This window comes from Diabrotica undecimpunctata, chromosome 1, assembly GCF_040954645.1.
Source record: "Diabrotica undecimpunctata isolate CICGRU chromosome 1, icDiaUnde3, whole genome shotgun sequence".
Classification (NCBI taxonomy): Eukaryota; Metazoa; Arthropoda; class Insecta; order Coleoptera; family Chrysomelidae; genus Diabrotica; species Diabrotica undecimpunctata.
In genome coordinates this window covers 26,002,516-26,029,923 of record NC_092803.1, presented here as the reverse complement: position 1 = coordinate 26,029,923, position 27,408 = coordinate 26,002,516, and the positions used below count along the sequence as shown (strand labels likewise).

At 32.9% G+C, this 27,408-nt stretch overlaps 1 protein-coding gene across 1 annotated transcript in view; it reads right to left on the bottom strand.

Moving 5' to 3' along the window:
* LOC140446755 (neuropeptide SIFamide receptor-like) overlaps nt 1–27,408 on the bottom strand; it is a 351,230-nt gene that overhangs the window by 10,725 nt on the left and 313,097 nt on the right. Inside the window, exon 2 of the mRNA XM_072539350.1 lies at nt 17,473–17,572. Within this exon, the coding sequence (XP_072395451.1) occupies nt 17,473–17,572 (100 nt within the window). The remainder of the gene's footprint in view (nt 1–17,472; nt 17,573–27,408) is intronic.

Here is a 27,408-nt window from a genome sequence, read left to right as displayed (position 1 = left end):
GTATTTTGTTTTGTGCTGGTTTTCATAATGCCTACTAGTATTGTATTCTTTTGATACCATGAGTACTTGACAACAAATAATGCACTGAGGTTTGCCTTTTAATTAGATGAAGAAATATTGACTTTACCATTTTCCTTGGAACGTATGATTCTCTTCGAAAATTTTGCGTTTTTTGGCACTAATCATTCTGAATTTAACATTCAATTTATTTGCCACTGTTAATTCAACACGGCACGTGTAGCTGACTGAAGCTAACTGCCCACTCATCGGGAGCGGGTGTTCAAAGTTAACTACTTTCTTAAGATTACGGAAAGTTAGACAGGGTTGGAACAGGTAAAAGTTATCAATGGCAATATTTTTGAAATGTGTTTGCAGGGGCCGCAGTTTAACGCAGATTTTCTTTTTAAATCATTCAATGAAGCCGTATTTGCTGCATCATCAATTTCATTTGAAGCACAAGAACCTATCAGGAACACTGCTAGATAAAAAAAAGAAGCTAACCTTAAAGGCGGACAGAAAAAATAGATGCGTTTTCTTCAAGCAACGAAAATGCTGTTAAAGATTCTTTTTTGGCCAAATTAAGAATAGCTGTGTGGAAAACGCTATACAGTTGGGGAAAGATGACGCTTAACACAGCGAATAAAGTCAAGTATTTTTTTTTCGCCTTGCGGAGGGACAAAAGTACTGATGTAAAAAATTTTGCCCAGCTTAGTTCCGAAGTTCAAATATTACTAGCTAAAAAATTATGCATTGAAAGACAAGTTTACTGACGAAATTTGGTCGTGCCAATTAGCATATCTCAGTGATATTGTTCCGATAAATAAGCCGTAGCAGGTAATACCCACGGGTCCCCTCTTATACCTGCGATTGGAACTTTTCAGATGAGGGTCGAATAATTCGTTGGCGAAGGTCAAAGAAGCGGGCAGAAACTTCTAGATAAACAAATCAGGTATAAAACGGACGATTTGAGATTTAAAAGGACAGTCTGAAACAAGTGTCGATTAATAAATTGTTCGCGCGGCTATTTAAATTGTAACCGGTGTGAATGTCTTAAATAAATTATATAAGTGTAAATAAATTAATATTTAAGTGTTTCTATGTAGATTAAATAAATAAATGTACGTAAATACACTCGTAAAGTGTAGAATATTTTATAATAAATAAAGTCAATAAATTAGATTTATAAAAACAGGTCTTGAAAATAACTTATTCTATAATTTTCCAACACTGGAAAGCTTCGTTATAAAAAATGCAATTAATATTAATTCTGAGGTATTTTTACGTTGTAAGATTCACTATGATAAATTAATCACACAATTTAATGAGTACTTCACAGAAAATTATTCTGAATTTGAATGGATACGCAATCGTTTTCTTGTTGAGCCGTCGACCCAGGATGTAAGTGCAACTGAAGAAGAAAAACTAATTGATTTGTCATGCGATGGTGAACTAAAATTAGACTTTTAGCAATGCGACTTTTGTGAATTTTGGACAAGAAGGAATTTTGATTTCCCTTCTATTGCAAAACGCGCTTTAAAATACTTGATACAAATGGCAATTGTAGTTTTGGAAACTGCTGCGCGAAAGATTTTTGCGGATGAGCGGTCGAACCATCTCCTCAGGTCTTTCAGCCACGAGTTCTGGCGTCTTTCTACTGATCTTTTGCATTGTACTTTTCCTTCCAGTATAACTTGAAGTAATTCGTATCTTTCGCCTCTCAACACATGGCCCAAGTATTGCATTTGTACCTCAACATTAGTAACTCGTTGTACCCATGGAATTATCAGCATTCGTCTGTATATATACATCTCAAAGGCATCTATTCTTTTTTCTATTTCAGAGCCAATTGTCCAACTTTCACAGCTATCCAGTAAGACAAAAAAAGCGTAACATCTGATCATTCAGATTCCAAGCTGCAAACTAAGGTCCGATCTTGTAAAAAATGTTTTCATGCTCATGAATGCTTTCCTTGCTTGTTCGATTCTTGATAAAATTTCTTTTTTTGGATTACACTGACCATTGATATTTGCTCCCAAATATTTTATGGAATTTACTTGTTCTATTATTTGACCCTTGGCATACACATGTACGTTTGTTGGTGTCTTTGAAAATACTAAAGTTTTAGTTTTGGAAACGTTTAGATGTAAACCGAACATTTCGCTGTGGTGAACTACCTCATTTATTATATTTTGTAGTTCTTGTGCGTTGCTTGCTATTAAGACGGTATCATCAGCATATCTGATGTTGTCTATGCTGATTCCGTTAATCTTAATTTCGCCTTGGTCCTCGTCTAATGCTTCTCTGAATATAGACTCGAATATAAATTAAACAGTAGCGGTGATAAGACGCAACCCTGTCTCACTCCTGATCGGGTTTGTATATCTTCGGATGTTGTGTGCTCTATTTCAATTGTTGCCGGTTGGGCCAGTATAGTTCTGAGATAATTCGCAAGTCTTGTTCGTCAACTCCAGTTGTTCTAAGAATTTCGATCATCTTTTGATGGTTAACGCAGTCAAATGCTTTTCGATAGTCAATAAAACATGCATATACATCTACATTCAAGTCTCTGCATCGTTGTGTTAACACATTTAAAGCAAAAAGAGCCTCTCGTGTTCCCAATCCGTTTCGAAATCCGAATTGAGTGTCACTCATCTGGAACTCGCACTTCTTGTAAATTCGTGTATGGATAATTCTGAGAAAAGTTTTAAGGACATGAGACATCAAGCTTAATATTCGATAATCATCGCACTGTGAGGAATTCGTTTTTTTTTGGTAATGCTATGAATGTTGATTTTAGCCAGTTTGTTGGTATTTTACCTCTGTCATATATCTTATTGAATAGTGCTGCTATTAAGTCTAGGCTTTTACTTTCGTTATCTGCAATTAGTTTTAGTATTTCGACATTGATATTGTCTAGACCGGTGGCTTTTTCATCTTTCTGAGACTTTACTGCGTGGATCACTTCTTCTTTGGTTATTTCTGGGCCTTTTTCATTTATTCGATTATCTGTGGATGGTGGAGAACAAGGTCTATCGTCGTCAAAAAGAGTTTGTATGTATTCTTTCCATCTCTCTAGTTTGTCTTTTGTACCCATAATTAAATATATTATTATTATTATTACGATATTATATAACCGACAGTTAATAGACAAAACTATAAAAATACCAGTTATTGTTGATATCTATTTATTTGTCAATACGTAGCTTAATTTTACGAATGCTTTATATTAAATGCTATAATTATATTAAATGTCTAAGCATTTAATATAATTTTTTTTGGTGTGAACCAAGCTTTTCAATTTACTCTTCGTAATCATTAACCATGCTATAAATATCGTTACATACATTTATACGATATATCTGAATATTTAATTAAAAATACAGCTTTTATCGTTACTGTAAGAGCCTTTTTCGGTCATAAATCCTCTAAGGAGCAGAAAATTAATCCGAATATGGAGCACATGGAAAATTTTTTCTGCTAAATTTCGCTGAATCGCTTGTCGCCCGAAAATGAATATCTCGGTACTGAAATAAATCTGGCAGATTCGCGTCTCGACAGGGTACATTTAATTCAGTTTCATATTAATTTAGGGCCATCAAGGATTGCGGAAAGTGCTGCGACACATAAAACCAGTAAAGGGAGAACAGCCATTTTTCTTGTTTTCAAATAGTGATCATTATAAAATCAAAAGTAACTGCTATTGTTAAAATGTAACTTTTACCGGTAATATTACGGTAAGTGTTATTTTAGCTGTTACTCCAAAGCTTTCTGCAACTGTTATTGTAACTGCTAACTGTTCTATTGCTAACTGTTTCTTTAACTGTAACTGTAAATAATATTATAGTCTAGGGGCCAATTAGGTCACCATGGCTGTTTTAATTCTGATGGGTCCACCCAAGTTTTTTTATGTATTTTTGGCTGCTGATTACGAATTTCGAGGGTGGATTTCAATCCGAGTAGTCAAACAATCGTTATAAACAATTTAATTGTTTATAAGGCTCTAGCTCGTAAACTAAAAGAGATAAAAAAAGTGTGAGAGTTTCTCTCATCGCGCGAGTTCTTACGTTAACATATTGCTTGTATCCTATATGTCAAAAAATGAGTTTTTTGTCATATAGGGTGTTTGTTTATTGTTATAGTGTTTGTTTATTGTTATAATATAATTTTAGATAGTACACAATGAGTAGAGGACGAATTCTTGTAGACTTGAGCAAATTCGATATCAAGATATTCAAAGAGAAGAGATGATGGCTAACATACAGTGAACCCGCCAAGAACGGTCAAAATCAAGAAAGGATGGAAGATGACGAACGAGTAGACATCGAAGACGACGATACCAGTGAACACAGTGAATATAATACGGATTCCAAACAATCTGATGAAGATGTTGAACATTTTCATAATGAAGTTGACGTCAATCGTGAGTATGCGTTTTACTGGTAAAGATAGAAAAACTCACTGGATGGCTCATCGTTCACGACCAAATCTACCAATGCCTAGAAAAAATATTTTTAGTCCTAGTTCCGTAGCAAAAATGCAAATACTTCGGAAACTTACTGGGGATTATATATCACAGAAGAAATAATAGAGCAAATCGTGTATTACACAAATATCTCTATACCCAAAATACGAAACAATTATACCAGAGAAAGAGATTGCCAATACTCTGACACTACAGAGATATATGGTTTTATTGGTCTATTATACATGGCTGGGGTACGGCTATTAGAGAAATATTTGAACATTTCATCTCCAGATGTCAAGAAAGTTACCAAGTTGGAAAGTATTGTACGGTAGATGAAATGTTAGAAAGTTTCAGAAGACGTTGCAAATTTCGGCAATATATTGCTAGCAAAGCTGCCAAATATGGCATTAAAATATATGCCTTAATAGATTCGAGAACGCTTTATACCTGCAATATGGAAAGATGTGCAGGAAAACAGCCGTATGGTCCGTTTCATCTAGACAACTCTTCATCTGCTGTTGGTAAGCTTGTAGCATATTCTATATTAGATACAGGTAGAAACATTACACTTGACAATTATTTCACGTCAGTACCGTTAGCGAAAGCATTACTTTGTAAAAAAACTACACTCGTGGGGACACTGAGGAAAAACAGGGTCATTCTACCAGTATTCATACAAGAGAAACAGCCTGCACCTAGTAGCATGTTTGGTTTCCAGAAGGATATTGTGTTGCTATTGTATAAACCAAAGCCTCAAAAAACGTACTGATGTTGTCTAAATTTTATTCCGGTGACAACATCGATTCGGAGTCTGGTGAAAAGGTAAAACCTGAGATTATTAAGCTCTAAAACCTAACAAAAGGCGGAGACGATATGTTTGACGAATTAAAATCAACGTATTCTGTTTCCAGATTTTTTTGCCGCTGGCCACTAAGATTTTTTTTTAGGGTTTTGTACTTTGCTTCTATTGCTGTTATATAAACTGCTGTTGGTTCGTCATCCATCGATCAGGTCTTTGCCAATTAATATACGAAGCATGTTAAGGGAATATTTAAAACCCTTAACCACTGACATGCGGTATATCATACCGCGCCGAAATTTTGTTACGATAAATATTATGGCGCACAAAACTGTAAATATATTATTTCTAATTCTTTTCTATTCAAGTATTTTCTAGATCATACACCAGCCGGCAGAAACCCCAGGTAATAACCGATGGGTCCCCTCCGCTAAAAAACCTGTTTACATTCGATGGAATTCCGTTCTAATGGAGAAGGTCATCGATCCTTCTAGATAACGGATATTTAGTATACAGTGATGAATGCCTTAAGAACTGGCAAAATAACGCAAAAGATAGAAAACATAATACGTTGTGAAATAAAAAGAGATCAAAGTAGTAGAGGTGGGAAATTATCGATAGAAACCTCTAATTTACATTAAATTACATTAGGACTATGGATAGTTTCCCACCTTTAGACGTTAGCTTATGAGCTAGTTTAGTTCAGTCATAATATTACAAGTATGACGTCGAATATTTACATTTTTTAAATTTCGCATAAAGTAAAAACTGATTGAAGGCAATAAAGCAAATGTAAGTAAACAGTTTAATTAGTAGTAATTTGATAATTATTCTGTGTTGACGAATACAGAATAACAAGCTATGATAATTCTGTATTGAGAAGAGTGTATGCGACGTCTCAAATCATAGTTTATTATTGATCAATATTTTAATTTTGGATAAAAAAATACTCCTACTTAAACTGTTTTACTTACATTACGTGATACGTATTACTATGACTGAAGTCAACCAGCTCATAAGCTAACGTCTAAAGGTGGGAAATTTTCGATAATTCTAATGTAATGTAAAGTAAATTATAGGTTAATATCGATAATTTCTCACCTCTACTACTTTAATCTCTTTTTATTTCACAACGTGTTATGTTTTCTATCTTTTGCGTTATTTTGCCGGTTCTTAAGGCACTCATCCCTGTATATGGGACATTTTATGTAGAGAGTTTTCAGTTTTTGAATAACAGTTAGTTTATGAACATCGCGTCGAGTTTTTAAAAGGTAATTAGTTATATTGTACAAATAAAGACGTTAAATAAACTTGTAAGTGTTATAAGTGTAGAACCTTTGATAATAAATAAAGACAATAAATTAGAATAATAAAAAATATAACAATATATTTTGTTGTAAAACGTGTTTATAAAAGATTCCTAGAAAACCATCTGTGTACCTTCAAGACTTGTGTAATTATACATGCTCTCAACTGCTGGAGTTTTAGTATGGGTTTAGCCTTTGGCTTTGAGCTACGTTGACGTAAAGTTTTCTTGCGGTATCACGTACCGCATGTCAGTGTTTACGTTTCTATAGTTAAAAGCAGTCCAGTGCATTCTTTCGCTATTAGTATGGCAGCAAGTTCATCAAGTTGTTCTAAATTTACTCGCAAATTTGTAAAACCTTCAGATTATAATTTTGAGGCTGTTTTAGCTCAATGCGCTGACGAAGTACCTAGCTATTTAGAATATTTTAGTGATAGTGACATTGACGATGTAAGCAAAGAACTAGACATTGAAAGTCAACACGACACCGGGCATTCAAATGCTACTGATAAGCCATATTTGTACCGCAAAAATCAAAATACAAGAAATACTTAGTTGGACAAATAATAAGTTACGTGCAATTCGTGAAAATTATAGAAAAATAAATAGACCAGAACTAAATAAAATAGAACTGAAATCCTCTTTGGGATTGCTTTATTACACATCAGCTTTCAAATCCAATGACGAAGATACAAACTCTATATTTACTACGGATGGCACTGATAGATCCAACAGCAGCCATTAGTAACATTTATATCAAATAGACGAAGGTAAACAAATCAAACGAACAGACAAGTAAGTATAAGTATTTAGATTTCATAATATCAAACAAAGGAACAACGGAGGAAGATATAAAAAATAGACTAGGACAAACAAGAGACTGCGTACGAAAATTGAACCCGGTACTATGGGATAAGAACATCAGCATGAAAACAAAGAAAAAATATATAATACCTCACTTATGGGTCAAGAAGTATCCTCACTTATGGGTGTGAAAATTGGACAATAAATAAGAAAACCAAAAACAAAATAAGAGCAACAGAGATGGAATTCCAAAGGAGAAGCTGCAGAGTAACAAGAAGAGATAGAATAAATAACATGGAGATTAAGAGGAGAATGGGAATGAAATCCGACATAATAGACTACATCAAACAGAAGAGGTTAACCTGGTACGGACATGTCAGAAGAGCAGACCAAAATCGGTGGATAAATAGAATAACAGAGTGGAGCCCGATAGGAAGAAGAAAGAGAGGCAGACCTCGAAGATCTTTCAGAGATGAAGTGGACGAAGCAATAAGTAGAAGAAACCTACAGGAAGGGGACTGGCTGAACATATATATATATATATATATATATATATATATATATATATATATATATATATGTATCAAATTGTCAAAAACTGTATTTCGTAGACACATGTGTTTGTATTGATGAAATGTTGGTCGGCTTTAGGGGAAGGTGTAGGTTCAAAATATATATATATATATATATATATATATATATATATATATATATATATATATATATATATATATATATATATATATATATATATATATATATATATATATATATATATATATATATATATATATATATATATATATATATATATATATATATATATATATATATATATATATATATATCTAATAAGCCTGTGAAATATGGCATTTTTAAAGTTATACTTCTATACGCGCGCTCCACGTTGGAAATTTGTATGGGAGTGAATTTGTGAAATCATTACATATGTAAGATAATGAGTAAGAGAGAGACAGAAGATATATTTTCTCTCTCTTCCTCTCTCGAATATAAAAATGTTCCTTTTGTATATATAATTTAATATTACATATATATATATATATATATATATATATATATATATATATATATATATATATTATATAAAGATATATATACATATAATATTATACATATAATAAAATATTTATTAATATTATTATTTATGTGATATGTTTTGTATTATTTATTAAATGTTCATAATTATATTATTCTTTTGTATTTCAAAATAATAATCTCAATAAATCACTGTATGATCCAGAACTGTCAATTTTGAAATGCATTTGTGCCATGTCCTCGGTAGTGTAGTAGTCAGTATCCCCGCCTGTCACGCGTGAGATCGGAGTTCGATTCCCAGTCGGGGAGGACTTTTTTATTAATATTATTACATGGTTATGCCTAAGTAGAAAAGTTATGCATATTATTTTAATTTTTAAATACTTATGAATATTGCATTTTAATTTGTATTGTATTATTATATTGAATTATGTTGCACTGTATTGTAGTGTATTTTTTTATGTATATTATTATCATTTTGAAATACCTATGAATATTGCATTTTAATTTGTATTGTATTATTATATTGAATTATGTTGCAGTGTATTGTATTTTTATATTAATAACAAAATAAACAATGAATTTTACTGCAGAGTATTTGTAAAAAAATTTTTGCATTCAACTACTTTCATACATATATGAAAATAAAAATATACATTTTCATCAAAATATTGATTCAATCCTTCATTTACTATACTCCTATTACAGGTCAAATGTTGTTTATAAATTGTTAGTAAAATGTTATTAATTCTGTTTCTCTTTCTGCTATCTCTTACCTATAGTATTACATATGTAATGATTGTTCAGATTGACTCCCAAATAAATTTGTAACGGCGAATGCGTGTATAGAAGTGTAACTTCTACCGGCAGTCCCACTGGACTGCCACACCCGTTTTTTTTATGTATATTATTGTCATTTTTAAATACTTATGAATATTGCAGTTTAATTTGTATTGTATTATTATATTAATAACAAAATAAACAATGAATTTTACTGCAGAGTATGTGTAAACAATTTTGCATTCAACTCCTTTCATACATATATGAAAATAAAAATACACATTTTCATCAAAATATTGATTCAATCCTTCATTGTTAGTAAGTTGTTATTAATTCTGTTTCTCTTTCTGCTATGTCTTACCTATAGAATTGCATATGTAATGATTGTGCAGATTGACTCCCAAATAAATTTGTAACGGCGAATGCGTGTATAGAAATGTAACTTCCACCGGCAGTCCCACTGGATGTTTTGTATGTAAGTGTATTTACAGTTCGTCGAAGATTACATAAATTTAGTTTTGCACAGTTGCAGACCAAACCCACAAAGTGGGGTTCAAAGGAGTAGTGATGCGCAATATAAGGTGTTGCTTCCTGATAACACCTCTAGCCACTCCTACTCAATTTCTATCCTCACCTCCAAGAAGTGTGACTTAATCACACCTGGACCCTGGCAAAAGAAATGGTCCTCCGAAAAGGGGGTTAGGCATAGAGCTAACAACCTTATCCTAGAAAATACACATGTTACGAATGTTCAAGGAAAGAAAACGGATCGGAAGCCTTCCAAAATCTGCTTGGTGAGCTGAATGGATATGACATAGATATAACAGCTCTACAGGGAATGAGATGGACGGGAGTGGCACCGGTTTAATTATTAGATTAAAGTTTAGTAAACGCTATTTTCTTTGTTTTATTTAAGGAACAAAATTTTATTTGAAAAATTTTTGGTATCTCTTTTACTTTACGAGATAGACCTTTATAAACAAATAAATTGTTTATAACAATTGTTTGAATACTCGGATCGATATCCACCCTCGAAATTCGTAATCAGCATCTAAACATAGATAAAAAGCTTAAGTGGATTTATCTGAATTAAAGAGATAAAAAGTACACGGTGACCTAGTTGGCCCCTAAACTATTACTGTTGTTTAGGGAAACGACCGTTTTCAGTTTGTATATTGTTATATTTACGGACTTTTCATGACTTTTAATATCACTATTAAATTCGGATTAAAAATTTTATTGTACAGAAAAAGAATTCCTAAGACATTTTTCGATTATTTATATTTCGAACTAAAGATCATCCTGACTATTTCTTTCATTGTACAATCCTCTCATCTTATTTTTTCTCTAGCTTATTTGTATTCTTACGTTCGCTATATACCACGCACACCCTTCAGATCTTTAATACTCTGTTTGAATCACTAAAAGACCTTCTTACACTGAATCAACACAAACACCAATTCCAAACCCTCTAAAATTTTCACTATTGACTCAGTCCCTTGAATCTGTTTGCAGAAAAACATTCTCTAATCTCTTCCATTTCTGATTGAGCAGCCAGACGGACCAAGGCTGAAAGTCCCTTCAAATCCTGCTGAATGTAGGTAATCCGCCTATCGAAGGCCGGCCCTGAAGTGAAAGGGCATAGAGATTATATGTATTTGTTTTTTTAGCTAAAAGATATGAGTGTTGAGGAGAAATACTTACGGAAGTAGGTGTAAAAGGTATAACATTTGCCTTGTTCATGGTAAATCTTATTAAAGGTATTGTAAATTTTTTCGTTTAAATGTATATTTTTCTGACTAAAAACAGCTTTTGACTCATTATAGACCAGGGCCGATAATTTTTAAGACCAAAAAAATGTTAACCATTGAAAAAGGTTGAAAACCATTGAAAAAGGAAGAAAATATAACTATCCCTGTTTTCTACAGGGATCTACAACTTTTGTTTTTATGCTTTTTTCATATAACCTCAAAATTTTCGCGAAAAATTCAAATAACCGAGTTTTTGGTTTTTATTTTTATCTTATACAAAAAATTTGTTTTCTCACAAAATTTGGTGAACACTCACCTTTTTATGTCCCAAATACGCTGATTTTTTTTTTGATTTAACCCATTTAGTTTTTCCCCTTACCTTTTTTACCGTTTTTACCTTTTTTATATCCTGATCAGTAGGCTTAGTAACAATACTTTTTTTTATTTAGGCCACTAACAGTCTGAACTATGTAACATCATTCGAGGGTGATGAGAAACGATGCTTAGTTGCCGTACAGTTCGTGTTTTGAAAGGACAACTTTTTGTATACAAAGGAGAAAGAAACTTGGTCCATATTGTTCTGAAGACATTTTCTTGTGGCATTTTAAATTAATTACTATTTAAATGGGAATAAGCCACAATTAAAGGTTAAAATACGTTTATTGACGTTTCAATTTCCGAAGTGGAAATGATCTTGGTTTTAATGAACAATGGAAAACAATAACAAAACAAAAAAAAACAACTTAAATGTAACTTAACCTAAAGTACGCAACCAACAAAGAAAAACTACTAAAAAATAACTTAATTCTTTGTATTGCCTCCCCTAGCCTCTATAATTGCCTGTACACGTTGGGTCGTGCTGTCTATGAGGTTGCGAATATCACCTTGCTGGATGTTTTGCCATTCCTCTTATAGAGCCAAACGAAGTTTAGCTGGTGCGACCTCTAATATTTCTACTAAGCATGTCCCAAACGTGCTCTATTGGGTTTAGATCTGGCGAAAACGCTGGCCAGTTCATTTTATTAATACCAACTTCCTCTAAATATTGCGTGACACACATTGCAGAGTGAGGTCGCGCATTATCTTGCCTTAATAGAAAATCATCGCCGATATATTGAGAAAAGAGTACTTCGTGAGTCGCTCAAATTTCCTCAATATACCGGTGTGCAGTTAACGAACCCTCAATAAATACCAATTCAGTGTGCGCCTCTCGGGATATTCCTGCCCATATTATCACCGAACCCCCTCCATGGCTAGCGCGGGAACTGAAAGCGCACTCCGCAAATCTCTCTCCAGTTCGACGCGATACTCGTTCTCTCTTATCTGATGAGTAAAGACAGTATCTCGACTCACCCGTAAAAAGAACATTACTCCATTGCCCTAAATTCCAACGTAAATGTTCTCTGGAAAATTGTAGTCTAGCCACTCTGTGCGGTGGAAATAATTTGGGCCCAGTTGATGGTCTGCAACTTTGCAAACCAAATTTATGTAATCTTCGACGATTATATACATGACGAATACACTTACATTGTTTTCCGAAGTGGAAATTGAAACGTCAATAAACGTATTTTAACCTTTAATTGTGGCTTATTCCCATTTAAATAGTAATTAAACTTAGTCCATGACTTAAATATTTCCTGGTTCTCGCAAGAAATAACTCTAAACGGTGTTGGTTTGGATCTAGAGTTTTCAATAATTTCTTTCCACTCGGAAGGAGTTTCATCCACAGATTTTTGATTAATTAAGCCCATGTTCCTGTCACACTCAAGGTACGAGTGGCCTCTGATTGGAAAAAACATTGCTATTTCATCAAGTCTCTTAGTATAGTGTACAATGTAGTGAAGCATATGGAACACAGCGTAATTTTTGTTCTGCCTGCGCAGAAATCGCAGAAAATTTTAAGCTTTTTTATTATTAAAAAAATAAAATCCCAAAGCAAGAAACAAACCTCAACTCCTCTTTTCTTGCCATAGATTTTTGAATAGGTATAAAAAAAGATTCTGAGTCTGAAAGGTTATGTATGTTGAACATGTAAAATAATAGTTGGCTACAATAATAAATATAGTTAGTACTAAAAAACCAAAAGTAAAAAGTAACAATTTCAAAAAGCCAAAGTAAAGCCAAAAGTAACAATTTCAGAGGTAACTACAGCATTGGAAAACATGAAGAGAAATAAAGCTGCAGGAGAAGATAATATTACCAGATATGATATTAGAAGGAGGTAAGGAACTAATTGCAATTGTAACTAAGCTTGTGGACAGTTGTTTACATCAGGGCAAAGTCCCTAAGAGCTGGAACAACTCTAAAGTAATCTTACTACACAAGAAAGGTGATAGTAGAAAATTGGAAAACTACGGACCCATCAGCCTACTGTCACACCTGTTTAAAATACTCACCAAAGTCATAACTACTCGACTAACAAGGAAATTAGACGAATACCAACCATATGAACAGGCAGGTTTTAGAAAAGGCTATACAACTTCCGATCACCTGTTAACCACAAAAATATTAATAGAAAAATGTAACGAATACAAGTTTCCAGTTTTCCTAGCATTTGTAGACTACGAAAAAGCTTTCGATACCATAGAACACACGGCCGTAATAAACGCAATGCAAAATTGTAGAATAGACAGCAGATATATTAACTTAATAAAAGAAACTATGAACTAAGCTACAGCTACATACTACCTAAATGAAAATGAACACATGAACCCTGTACCATTAAACAGTGGAGTCAAACAGGGAGATACTTTATCACCCAAACTGTTCACCTTAGTTTTGAAGGACGTTTTTAAAAACCTAAATTGGAAATATAAGGGAATAAACATCAATGGCCGCTACCTCAGTAATCTACGATTTGCAGATGACATAATCCTGATAGCTACTGACCTATAAGAAATGCAAACCATGCTTTTAGAACTACATACCGAATCTTTTAAAATAGAACTGAAAATGAATTTAAACAAAACAAAAGTCATGCACTCCGAAGACACCGTGACAATAATAAACGATAAAGTTATAGAAAAAGTTGAAGAATATACATACTTAGGACAAAAAATAATACTAAATAGGGAAATTCAAACTGAAGAAATAAAAAGAAGAAGAAAGTTAGCTTGGGCAGCATTCGGTAAACTGAACTATATACTCAGAAATCAACAAATTCAATTCCATCTTAGATCTAAAGTTTTTGATGCATGCATTATTCCGATATTAACTTATACGGCACAAACATGGACAATCACAAAAAAGAATATGAATATACTTAGAGTCACTCAACACGCGATGGAAAGAGCAATGCTAGGTATATTACATAATGCTAGGTATACAATATATAAATTGGCTACAAGTAGCGTACGCCTAGCACTTTTCTTAATTATGTAGTTTTATTTCACAGTTTAGTTTTGCAAGATCATTGTGATTATCGGCTGTAGCAGGTAGGGTTAACTTAGTTTGTATTGCATCAATATTTACTGTAAGTTCATCACAGGCACTGCAGGTGTCACACCTGCAGAGATACTTTATTGTTTGAATAAGCTATTTTGTATAAAGAAAACATTTTACTTACATTAGTAGGTAAGTATTGTTTTTTAGATACGGGATAACCCGTAGTGTGGGTTTCCAGTTTGGAAGTATTTAATGTGATCAATTACAGAGGCAATAATATTTGTTGGAATCTTATTAGGCTTACAACAATGCTTTATTCGCATGTCCAATGGTGCTACGACTGTTGTTTTTAGGTTTTTTTGTTCTGTACTCTTTTAGCCGTAATGCCGTGAAAGAACAGAAATGCTTTATAACATACAGGTATTTCTACTACCTGCTCATTTCTTACTACTCTTACCTTGTAAGTCTACGAAAATGTGTAAAAATCTGCTTCAGATTCGGGCTTTTTGGGAGTATGGCGCATGATAGGACAGCATAATATCGGTCCACAAAGATACATTGATTGTTTGTCATGTGATGAGAGCAGGTTGAACTTAGAAATAATATCTTGTCTTTCACTTAAACTTAAAGTCTGGTCCTAATTTATGGCTACTTGACCTCAATTTTTTCATTACATCTTGAATGCGACCGAAACCTTTTTTTTCCTTGAACAGTTTTCAATTGCTGCAGAATATTTGTCGTCAGATATTTTAAACAGCACAGTACTTTAATAATAAAATAACACCAATCTACACCTAAATAACAGAAAGCTGTAAATAAACACAGGTATGTACATTTACAAAACATCTGGGCAACAAACAGCACTAATAGTAGAGACCTCTGTGGTCAGCGATATTAACTAGGTGGACTGTCATTCTTTTAGCCTGCATATGTAGCACCTTCATTCTTTTAGCCTAGGAGACGTATTTTTCAAAGCTGAATGGCTTGTAAACCTTCATCTTTTTTGCTTAGTAAGATACCATACAATATTTTACATGAGATAAAGTACAAGAAATTAGTATTATCTTAATAATGACAAATATTGGACCCTCAACCTTTTAGCTTTGAGCTCTTTATATGTTAGAAGGTATCATTTTGTAATAGACATTACGGTTTGGTTAAATGGAATTTAATATGTCCAGTTAAACTAAATTTTTATAATTTAGCCAGTAATACACATAATTGGTAAGTGACCGTATTATTTTTGTCTCTACTAACCTTACCTTCTCGTGGATAGCAAATGCACAATTCTAATTCTGCAAACATTGTTTTTTGTTTCATGTCAAAATATGCCTTGCTTCATTTTTAGAGGCAAATGAATTTGCTACCCACAATTTAGGATTTCTTTAATTATGATTATTTTGGAGTTATTTTGTAATACGACCAGGTGGCTTTTGTGACTGTTATCATTATGTCATATTGACACTTACATTTTGTTTACTCATTATTGATCATGGTTCTTAGTGTCGAAGATTGTGCGAGAAAGCCGTTGCTCTGGTTGAAGATGGGCGAAATTATGGATATGTGGCTAGAGTACTACACACTCATTGCTCTACCATCCGAAGGGTAGTGAAACAATAATGTAACTGTATTTATAGTTCGTCGAAGATTGCATAAATTTAATTTGCAAAGTTGCAGACCATCAACTGGGCCCAAATTACTTCCACCGCACAGAGTGGCTAGACTACAATTTTCCAGGGAACATTTACATTGGAATTTAAGGCAATGGAGTAATGTTCTTTTTACGGATGAGTCGAGATACTGTCTTTACTCATCAGATGGGAGAGAACGAGTATGGCGTTGAACTGGAGAGAGATTTGCGGAGTGCGCTTTCAGTCCCCGCGTTAGCCATGGAGGGGGTTCGGTGATAATATGGACAGCAATATCCCGAGAGGCGTCCACTGAATTGGTATTTATTGAGGGTTCGTTAACTGCACACCGATATATTGAGGAAATTTGAGCGAATCACGTAGTACCCTTTTCTCAATATATCGGCGATGATTTTCTATTATTGCAAGATAATGCGCTACCTCACTCTGCAATGTGTGTCACGCAATATTTAGAGGAAGTTGGTATTAATAAAATGAACTGGCCAGCGTTTTCGCCAGATCTAAACCCAATAGAGCACGTTTGGGACATGCTTAGTAGAAATATTAGAGGTCGCACCAGCTAAACTTCGCTTGGCTCTATAAGAGGAATGGCAAAACATCCAGCAAGGTGATATTCGCAACCTCATAGACAGCACGAGCCAACGTATACAGGCAATTATAGAGGCTAGGGGAGGCAATACAAAGTATTAAGTTATTTTTTAGTAGTTTTTCTTTGTTGGTTGCGTACTTAGGTTAAGTTACATTTAAGTTGTTTTTTTTTGTTTTGCTATTGTTTTTCATTGTTCATTAAAACCAAGATTATGGCGTTGCTTTTAGTCATTATTTAAATATAGTGCTTCTGGGATGTCGATATGACATTGATTTCTTCAATATCAGTCACCAAAGCCCCCATCGTCGTATTACAAATTAATACAAAAGATAATGGTAATAATAGAAAAAGTCGTAAATTGTGGGTGGCAAAGTCATTTCGCTCCTAAAAATGAACCAATCCATAGTTTTACATGAAACAAAAAACATAAAGACATGGTTGCAATCGAAAAACAAGGTTTTACGAAAATTCGCAAACGGAATTATTCCACAGGATGTTTCAAAATTAGCATAATAAAATCACGTTTTAATTAACCCCGCACAATAAGTCAAATATAATATTTTATCAAAAAACTGACTATACCAAATTAAAATTTATAAATTTATACACAGTATGCTAAAAAAATTATCAAAATAGGGCTAAAAATAAAAAAAACTGAAATACTTTGAATTCGACCAAAATTTTCTCAGTTGCGTTTTTTTGCATCTGAGTGTATAATGTTAGTTTATATTGTAACTTCACCATTCACTTTAATACCTTTTTCGATATCAATTGTCTGGGGGGACACTTGGCAGTTTTCAAAATAAGTATATCAATAATTTATATTATTGGTACTTTACAAATGTAATTTAGGCAATGATCAAATTATAATATCTTAAGATTTACATACCTGTCTAAAGAAACTGCAACCAAACTGTAGACAGAAGCTGCTACGGACACACCCTGTATGTACGGTACAGTCTTGCACATCCACCAACCAAGTATCCAAGCTGAAACAAATAAATATTGATTGTATTGTATATTCGTTTTACCTTTTCTAAATATTTCAATAGGGGGTACTCAATAAATATATACGGGTATTTTAGAACAAATTTTTATATTCTTCAGCTTCAATAAAATTTAGTAACAAAAGTCCCTATAAAACTCAACCCTTACTGCATAAACCACGATCTACAAGGATCTTACGAGGCAATAAAAAAGTTTTCCATCTGGAACTGACCTCTCCCGTTCGATGAGGTTCCCAAAATAATTCAGAGCTATTGCCGTGTCCCTTATAGGCAAGGATAGAAGTCGAAAACCCCATTTTATGGGGCGGAATTAATACAAGTATAGCAGGCGGACTTTTTTTGTGCAAAGAATTCATTTTACAATTAAATTTTTGTGCGTAGAAGAGAATATTTTACATCGAATTCTGGTTTATGAGTTATGGATTACATACAAAAAATTCACCCCGAACATAAATGTTCAGGACAGTTTTTTGTGGCGAATTCCCAGACGTAGTGAATGATTTTTGCACCATTTAACTTTATTTTTCATTATACTTATGCAGGATTGTAGTCAATTTCGCTTTTCTTTAGTGTGCATATAAAATAATGTGTAATAAACCCTTACATGTTCAATATATGTCGTTTTAAAAGTTTTCTCAAGATATTTTTGGCAGTCTTGTATATTATTTTTTATCTTTTAGTACGTCTTGTTTAATTTCTTCAATCATCACTTTCTTAAATTTCTTATCAACGGGTAGTAATCTTTTATCTTTCAATTTTTTATGCTTTACCAAGTATTTTAGTTCTCTTATTAAGTAACATTTTGGTGGTAATAACACAACTATCAAAGAATGTAGGTTTTCATGGTCAGTATTTTTAATGGTAAATCATTTTCGCGGTTGAAGACGATGGTTTAAAACTATTCTGTCTTTACGTTTGGTCTGCCAATGTGGCAGACGTTATCAAAAGCGATGCAACAATTAAAACAAAATCATAAACACGTAAACATATACACGGGATGTGTGATATGTATATGTATAAATTTACACTTGTAAATGCACTCCACCCATTCTTACTTTCTCTCTAATATTATTTTCTCCTAAGCCTGTACTAATCACTAGACTTCGGCAAATATGCAAATAAAAATGTAGAAAATATGCGCATAAATATGCACGTGTTTACCCGAAAATATGCAAATATTTTACAAAATATGCATACAAATAAATAAAAAAATCGTAAAATAGTAACAATTTTATTTAAAAAAAAAGTGTACATAACTAAATATTTACTACTATTCATTAAGATTTACATTTATTTTAAGTAACTACATCATTTTTAAGTATGAATAAACTTATTTAGAATTATGGTAACAATAAATGACCAAGTGGTGTTCAAAATTTTCTAACAAAAACTTGTAGCTTCTGTCTGAGTACATATATTTATATATGGAAAAACTTCGTTCAACATAAACTGATGTAACGTGAGCATTTTTCAAACTAACCAAAACATTTGGTTCTAAATTAATTGTTTCCGAAATATTTCCAGCTAGAACACTGACTACTTCAGAAAGAATATGGTAACCTTTATTTTTTTCCATAGTAGCTTCAAATTTTTTTAAAATATCTTTTCCAATATTACCTCTAACGTTCCGACAACATGACGCAAATTCTTTTATTAATGCTGTACTTTCGAACAATGACAGTTTTGGTGATTCTAACTGAGTAATTGTTTTTTGAACAAAACTAAAATTTGATTTTATAAATGAAAGTTCTTGTTGAAGCAAGTTACTCTGAAAAGTTTGTTTAGAATCCAAAAGAGATTGGGAACTTTCATCTGTTAACGTATCAATTATGTTCTTTATTTTAACAAAATGATCTGCATAAAAATTAGCTGCTTCTAACCATGTTCCCCATCGCGTTAAAATAGGTTGTGGTGGAAGAGGAATGTTAGGTAGCATTTCTTTATAAAGTTGAATTCTTATAGGAGATTTAAGAAATACTTTTTTGACACTGGATATCATGGTATTTACAAGAGGAAACTTTTTTCGTATTTCCTCTGCAACTCTGTTTAATCCATGCGCTACACAAGTAACATGTATTAAATCTGGGAAAAATATTTTTAAATTTTGTCCTGCTTTCACCATATAAGGAGCAGCATCCGATAAAATAAGCAGTAATTTATTAGAAGGAATAGTTGTCGGAAGAAAAAAAGTTGCTAATGTTTCTTGTATAAAACGCGAAATTGTTAAAGCATTTGTTTTCTCAAGTTGCTGGCATAAAATAAGACGAGATTTTGGTAAGGTATCTTCTTTAAGAACACCAATCAATAAATGAGCAATATACTTTCTTGAGGAATCAGTGGTTTCGTCTACAGATATGTAAAAATAATTATCTGCAATTTCTTCCTTAATATTAATTAACACCGACGAGTATAGCCCGTTCACATTATTTCTTCTTAGAGACCAATCACTTGGAACATTAAGTTTGCAATATTTTTTTAGAAACGAACTAAAATTTACATTTGCTAATTTTGAAAGCGGTATGTTTGCAGACACTAATGCGCGACACAAGTCTTCATTAAAAGTTTCTTGCTCATCTAATTTTTTTGAAGTAGATTGGAAACATTTAGCCATTGAAGTTTGATGTTTTCCTCCTATTTTTCCTTTTTTTGCAATGTGTGAAGCAGTTCTCACATGTTGGTCTATCTGAAATTTCTTCTCACATGCTATCTATAAATAAAAATAAAAACCTTTATTTTAACCCAACCTTTAAAATATAAAAATATACAAGGTGTTTTTGGTTAATCAAATAACTGGTTTGGAAAAAAAACACTCGCTAAGTGTTTTAAATGCAGTATTAATCCACAAATTAGTTTTTGTTACTAACCATTAGTACATCATATAACTTATTTTAAAATTCAACAAAAGTTTTTTTTTTGTTAATTCAATTACAATAAAAATAATTGTGTTTTAGAATAGCTGACTTCATAAAAAAAAGTAAAGGTGAAAAATTTTTCTAAATACACACCATTGTATTGTACCATGGACAATTTTTTCTCACTAAAGGAAGCTATTTTTCATTTAAAAACAACCTACGAGTACTAAATTTCAAGTAAATACGTTTATTGGTTTTAAAGTTATTGTTGTTATTAACTAAAAGAATTTAATTTTTTTTAATTTTAACACCCTGTATCTCGAAAAGTAAATAAGTTTGACCCCTCATTAACTATATCGTTTTGTTCAATTTTTCGAGAAGTATCTACAGTCAAACGTTGTAAGTGTCATTTGGAAACACCCTGTATGTATGAAATATTAGATATTTAATAGAAAATATTAGATACTTACAATTTTGCCACAGACTGAACAGTAGATTTTTCCCATATCCATAGACAGCTCTTTATAAGGTTTAATCCAAGTTGAAGCACTGGTTGTTTTAGGCATTATAAAATCACAATCTTCCTTTTTGTTACGCACAACGAGTGTTTACGCTTTGAATATCAAAACAAAAATGATTTACAAATCTGAGCATCAAATTAGAAATGTTTAGGTACCTAATTCAATAAACTGGGAGATTTTGGAAAATCCCTAAATAAGGGACAAAACTATTAGCCGTTTACCTGCTGTTAAGATACAATAAATTGTAGATAGATTTGGGGATTAGATCATAAAATGCAAATGAGCGAACCCTTAGCGATTATCCAATAACTGAATGCCTCAGTGACCGAGACTTTCTAAGAATGTTGAGGGCTACTTAAATTGATCTTCTTTGAAATTGTAAATGTTTTGTACCTGTAGAGATTACGTACTTAGATCATTTCTTGATTAAAATGACTACAAAATTTTATACAAGAATTGAAATAAATTGGTATGTTTAAAAATTTTCAAATACAGTATAAAAATCTGAACTTTTATGCACTTTATGCAAACTTTTATACAAATATGCCAAAATATGAAATATTTGCATAAAATATGCACAATATGCAAAATATGCAATATGCATATTTGCCGAAGTCTACTAATCACCTTCTGTTACAGGAGTCAGTAGATGGTCAGACCCTTCGGGTACTCATCCGACGAGGAAAACAAAAGTTATTTTGCCAATTTGGCGGCTGAGTGACCGAGCACACACAATCCGGACGGGGAGTCTCGTCGAAAAATGTAACGTTTCTTAGGACCTCACTTCAACTTCGCTGCCCGCAAAATTCCTAACATGTTCATAGAAGGATCTTCCAACCACAATTACATCATCCTAATAAACCAGACATGTTGTCCAAGTGAGACCTCTTAAAACTGCCTCCATTAATCTTTTAAATGTGGTAGGAGCATTACATAAACCAAAAGTCATAACGGTAAACTGCCAAAGCTGATCCTATCGAGAAAGCGGTTTTCTACCGATCAGTGGCTCCATGTCTACTTGCCAATATCCACTTTTTAGATCAAAGGTAAAGAACCTTCTTCTTCTTTGAGTGCCTCTCCTATCGGAGATTGGGTATCATTAGGGCGATTCTAATTTTATTTACTGCTGTTTTGAAGAATTCGTTAGTTGTACAGCCAAACCACTCTCTTAAATTTCTCATCCAGGACATTCTTCTGCGGCCTGGATTTCTGCGTCCTTGGATTTTTCCTTGCAATATATTTTGTACGAATGTGTACTTTTGTCGTCCTCTCATCAGGTGGACTAAGTATTCAAGTTTTCTCTTTTTTATATTCAGTAAAACTTCTGGATCGTTATTTATTCTGCGTATTCCCTCTTCATTTGTAATTTTATCTACCCAACTTATTTTTAGTATACGGCGGTAGATTTTTAACATTCCTCTGTTTCCATTCCTCAACGCCGTAAAGCAAAATACTGAATACATAGCATTTTAACATTCTAGTTCGTAGCTGAATACTAATATCACGATTACAAAATAATTTTTTCATTTGTATAAAGGTAGACCTGGCAATTTCAATAAGTCTTTTTATCTCGTGATTTTGGTCACCTGTTTCATTGATAAGGGTTCCCCAGTATTTGTATTCGCTTACTTTTTCGAGTTGGGTACCGTTTATTGCGATACTAGTGTCATGTATTGGATTCTTACTGAAGGTCATATATTTGTTTTTTTTGACGTTCATCCTTATGCCGTAGTTATTACATATCTCATTCATGCTTTCCACTAGATGTTGTAGAGCACTGTTGGTGAAGAACCAACGAGAACCAAAGAGAGTATCCAATGTATTGTCTATTCTGGGCAAATTTTCTTTTTAGTTACCGCATTGAGCTAGCGGTAGGCAATACAAAAACGCGTTGATCCATCTTTTTTCTTTACTAGAACTACTAGTAAAGTCCATGGACTCTTTGATGGTTCAATTACCCCTTGTTTGTTCATATAGTTGTTGATATTGTTGATGTTCATATAGTTCAAATGAAAGTCTTCTAGGTTATGGTCCGATTGGCTGAGCGTTTCCGGTTTTAATTTTATGCGTTAGTATGCTTGTTTTGTCCTTACTACTCTTATCAATATCAAAAACATCTTGAAATTCTATCAGCATATACTTCATTTTTTCCATTCGTTTATTATCAATATCTTGGTACGTTTAAATAACCATCTGAACAAGCTACTTGGATACTTCGATTTCGAGGATTCCTCATTGGCATTTATAGAACAAATCGAAGATACGGGAACACACTGTCCGATCACAGTTTTTCTACGTAACTTGACAACAATTTCTTTTTTAAATTTACAACTCTTACAGGAACAACATCTCGAACTCTGACCAAAGCTTTTACCGTTAGGAACTCAACTATTTACTATTCTATACTTCATCGGAGTTTTATTAGGGTTGCCTTCACTCCACTTTCTGTTATTTGCGTTAATTCATTTTATGTTATTTCCGGTGTTTCAGATGCTCTATTAGTTTCCATTGTGTGGTTCAGAAATATGTGTATTTTATTCTATATATTTATTTTGTTCGAAGAAATTTATCAGAGGTTTTTCATTTTCATTACGTATATCTTTATTAAATTCTTATTTTATATCTGGTATTACACCGTTGCTAATTATTGCATTTATGTCTCCCAACATTGTTGCCAATTATTGCAGTATTTTGCAGTGTTTTTTGGATGTTGTATGCTGCTCTTTGTATATCTTCGTGAAATTTAAATTTGTCTTCTTATGGTTTGCAGTTCTTAGATCCATCCCGAGACCATAAAAGAAATTAACGAAGACGAATAAAAAAGTCTAGGATCAACCAAATATCTAACATAATTCACTCTAGGAATATAGAGTTTCTAGAAATTTAGGTTGTGATTCAGAGTAGATCAGAACAAAAAAACATAGATGCTATAAAAGTGTGACTAAATACTAAAGAAACTGTGATCTTTGCCATCTTTCAGTCCAGTACAAAACATCAGTATCACATAATTTTTGTCAGTAAAGCACTAAGTGGGTTCTCCTTCTTCTTAACGTGCCCTATCAAGTCCCCTTGACGTTGGCGATTAACATGGCGAAACTGTCTCTGTCTTGAGCTGTTCTAAAGAGTTGCTCAGCTTTCCTCATTCTTGTCCACTCCCTGATATTCTTCAACCAAGAGGCCTGCTTTCTACCAATTCCTCCGCGTCCTTTGATTTTACCCATCATAATAAGTTGAAGAATATTATATCGGTCTCCCCTTACTACGTGTCCAAAATAGGCCATCTTTCTACATTTGATGTTATCAAGCAGCTCGCGAGCAGCATTTGCTCTCTCAAGGACTGCCACATTTGTCAGCATAGCCGTCCATGGAATTTTTAGTATACGTCTGTGCAGCCACATTTCAAAGGCCTCCAGACGATTAATGGTGGATATTTTTAATGTCCAACCTTCGACACCGTATAAGAGGACTGACCAAATGTAGCATTTAACCATGCGCTTTCGAAGTTGAAGTTGCAAGTTATCATTACAGAAGAATGACTTCATTTTTAAAAATGTCGTGCGGGCTATCTCGATTCTACGTTTTATCTCTTGATCTGAATCTAGCTGTTCAGTAATATGGCAACCAAGATAATTAAAACTGGACACTCTTTGAATTATATGACCATCAACATATAATCGTGCATCTTGATGTGCTAAACGGCTAAACACCATGTGTTTCGTTTTTGAACAGTTTATGTTTAGGCCAAACTCTCTTCCCACTGTATCAATGGCATTTAAAAGGCATTGTAATCCATTCATGTCATCACTTAAAATAACTGTATCGTCTGCATTTCTGATTGTATTTATCAGAATTCCATTAACTTTCACGCCCCATTCCAAGAAATATTTTCAAAGTGTGGCTCATAAGGCTTATCATTCTATAATCGCTACAGTTTTTCGGACGTTGTTTTTTTGGTAGTGTTATGAATTCGGACTTTAACCAATCTTCAGGGATATCACCAGTTGGATAAACATCATTGAAAAGCTTGACCAGTATTCCAATGTTTTCCTCATTTATAAGCTTTAACATCTCTGTCGGTATGTTATCAGGGCCAACGGCTTTCTTGTTCTTTGCTAACTTTATAGCATGCAGTATTTCTGATTTTAGTATTTCTGGTCCTTCACCTTCAACTAAAGTCTCCAGTTCTTCGGGTCTATCATCATTATACAGTTCACTTATATAATTACACCAGGTTGTTCGAATTTCAATTCGAATTTTGGGTTCTTCTATTGAACAATATTTCACATTCCTATTCATCATTATTATATATAATTGTCTAATCGTGATCCCCCTTCAGTGTATTTTTGCTTAATTGCTGGCAACTATAAATTTATAGCCAAAGGTTTTGAAAAATGTCTCATAACTTTCTTTTTTGAGAACATGTTTTGGTGGTCTTCGTCTACAGTCACACTAGTTGCTTGTATTTTTTTTATTTTGATAGTCATGTTTATCTCGACAGCAATTTCCTTTAAAGTTCGTTTTTTTATATCTACTTTGTCTATTTTACTTTTTCAGTTTGAGTTTCACTAAAAGACGCATGAAACGATGTTATGGAGAATGAGTATATTTTCAGAAATATTAGATATAATGGTGACACATATATTAACCAATAATGTAAAAGATCTATCACTGAATGATTATCAATGTTTCATTTAAATACATATGTCGAGCAAACATATCTACTAATGGATCAGTTTAATTTTGCATTAGACCTATCAAAATCGGTGACAAATGGAATCACCAGCAATATATTTCCAAATCCTATTCGATAATTCAAAAAGCGACACCGAACACTGTTTGAATAGCAGGAAAAATGACACATAAAAGCCGTATTTCACACTTTTCATCCAATACCCTAAAATATGAAAGCCGAATTGTGCGTATAGAGGTGGGGAATTTATTTCCGGGTTGGTATTTGTCTGGATCTATGAAGCGAATCTTTGAATCAAGCGAAGCTTGATTTAACAATATCAGAAATATTCTATATATTTTATTAATACAATATAGTTTAACAACATGTGTATTCTTAAGAATCGATCAATAATTCAAATAAATCTTGTAGGATCTAACTTTAAAATACTGCGCCAAGCAATTTTTTATAATGTGACTTTTGTATCTACCTATGGCATAAGCGTTACTGATATATCATTGATTTTAATTAAAATTAGCAATGAGTTTGAGAAGGTGATCCACTGTTAACGAACCACGACAATGATTCGTTTCTAAAATCCTAATCATTTTAGAACTTGTTTACAGACACATGAATCATTACTACTTGTTTATTCTCATGAATACTAATACTCAAAATAACCAATCTGTAAATCTCCAGTAATGGCGTCCCAGCAGAGTGTTATTTAAATGCGCTGGACGGATTTAAAAAACATTGATATGCATAAAAACTGACGATAACCAAGATATTATCTGCAGAAAAAATTCAGAACGACACATCAACTCCCTTTGAAGTACACAGAGCTACAAAATGCTGCCAAGCCAGCTCTTCAACATAGCCTTGGAAAAGATCATCATTCGAGACGTCAAGTTAGGTAGCAGATGAGTTATATTTAATAAATCAATCCAGATTTTGGCATACTGTGATTACGTGGGTACGATTAAAAGAACTACAGGTCTAGTCTTATAGCGAAAAAGCTAACAAAAGTAGACGATATAAAGCTGATCGTCCACCAAGACTTAACGAAGACCACGTTGCTCAGTTTGGGAGCTTCATTGGGGATGGCTAAGGAGAACTAGCAGATCAAAGACATGAATAAACGATAGATAGATAATTAGATAGTTTGACAGAAGAAAAATAAGAAACATTGAAGACAGCTAAACTGCAAAAAAAAAATGGGCGCCAATGACTCTTAACCTGAGAGTCAAAAAAGACTTAAGATTAAATAAATTATACATTATGTAGATTAAAATTTCTCTTAAAGACATCGAAACAATACGTCAGAATAAAATATTCAAAAAAGTTATATTGTCTCTAACAAAAAATATTATTGAAGTTATACTTCTATACGCGCGCTCCACGTTGGAAATTTGTATGGGAGTGAATCTGTGAAATCATTACATAAATATGTAAGATAATGAGTAAGAGAGAGAAAGAAGATATATTTTCTCTCTCTTCCTCTCTCGAATATAAAAATGTTCCGTTTGTATATATAATTTAATATTATATATATTATATAAAGATATACATACATATAATATTATGCATATAATAAAATATTTATTAATATTATTATTTATGTGATATGTTTTGTATTATTTATTAAATGTTCATAATTATATTATTCTTTTGTATTTCAAAATAATAATCTCAATAAATCACTGTATGATCCAGAACTGTCAATTTTGAAATACCTTTGTGTCATGTCCTCGGTAGTATAGTAGTCAGTATCTCCGC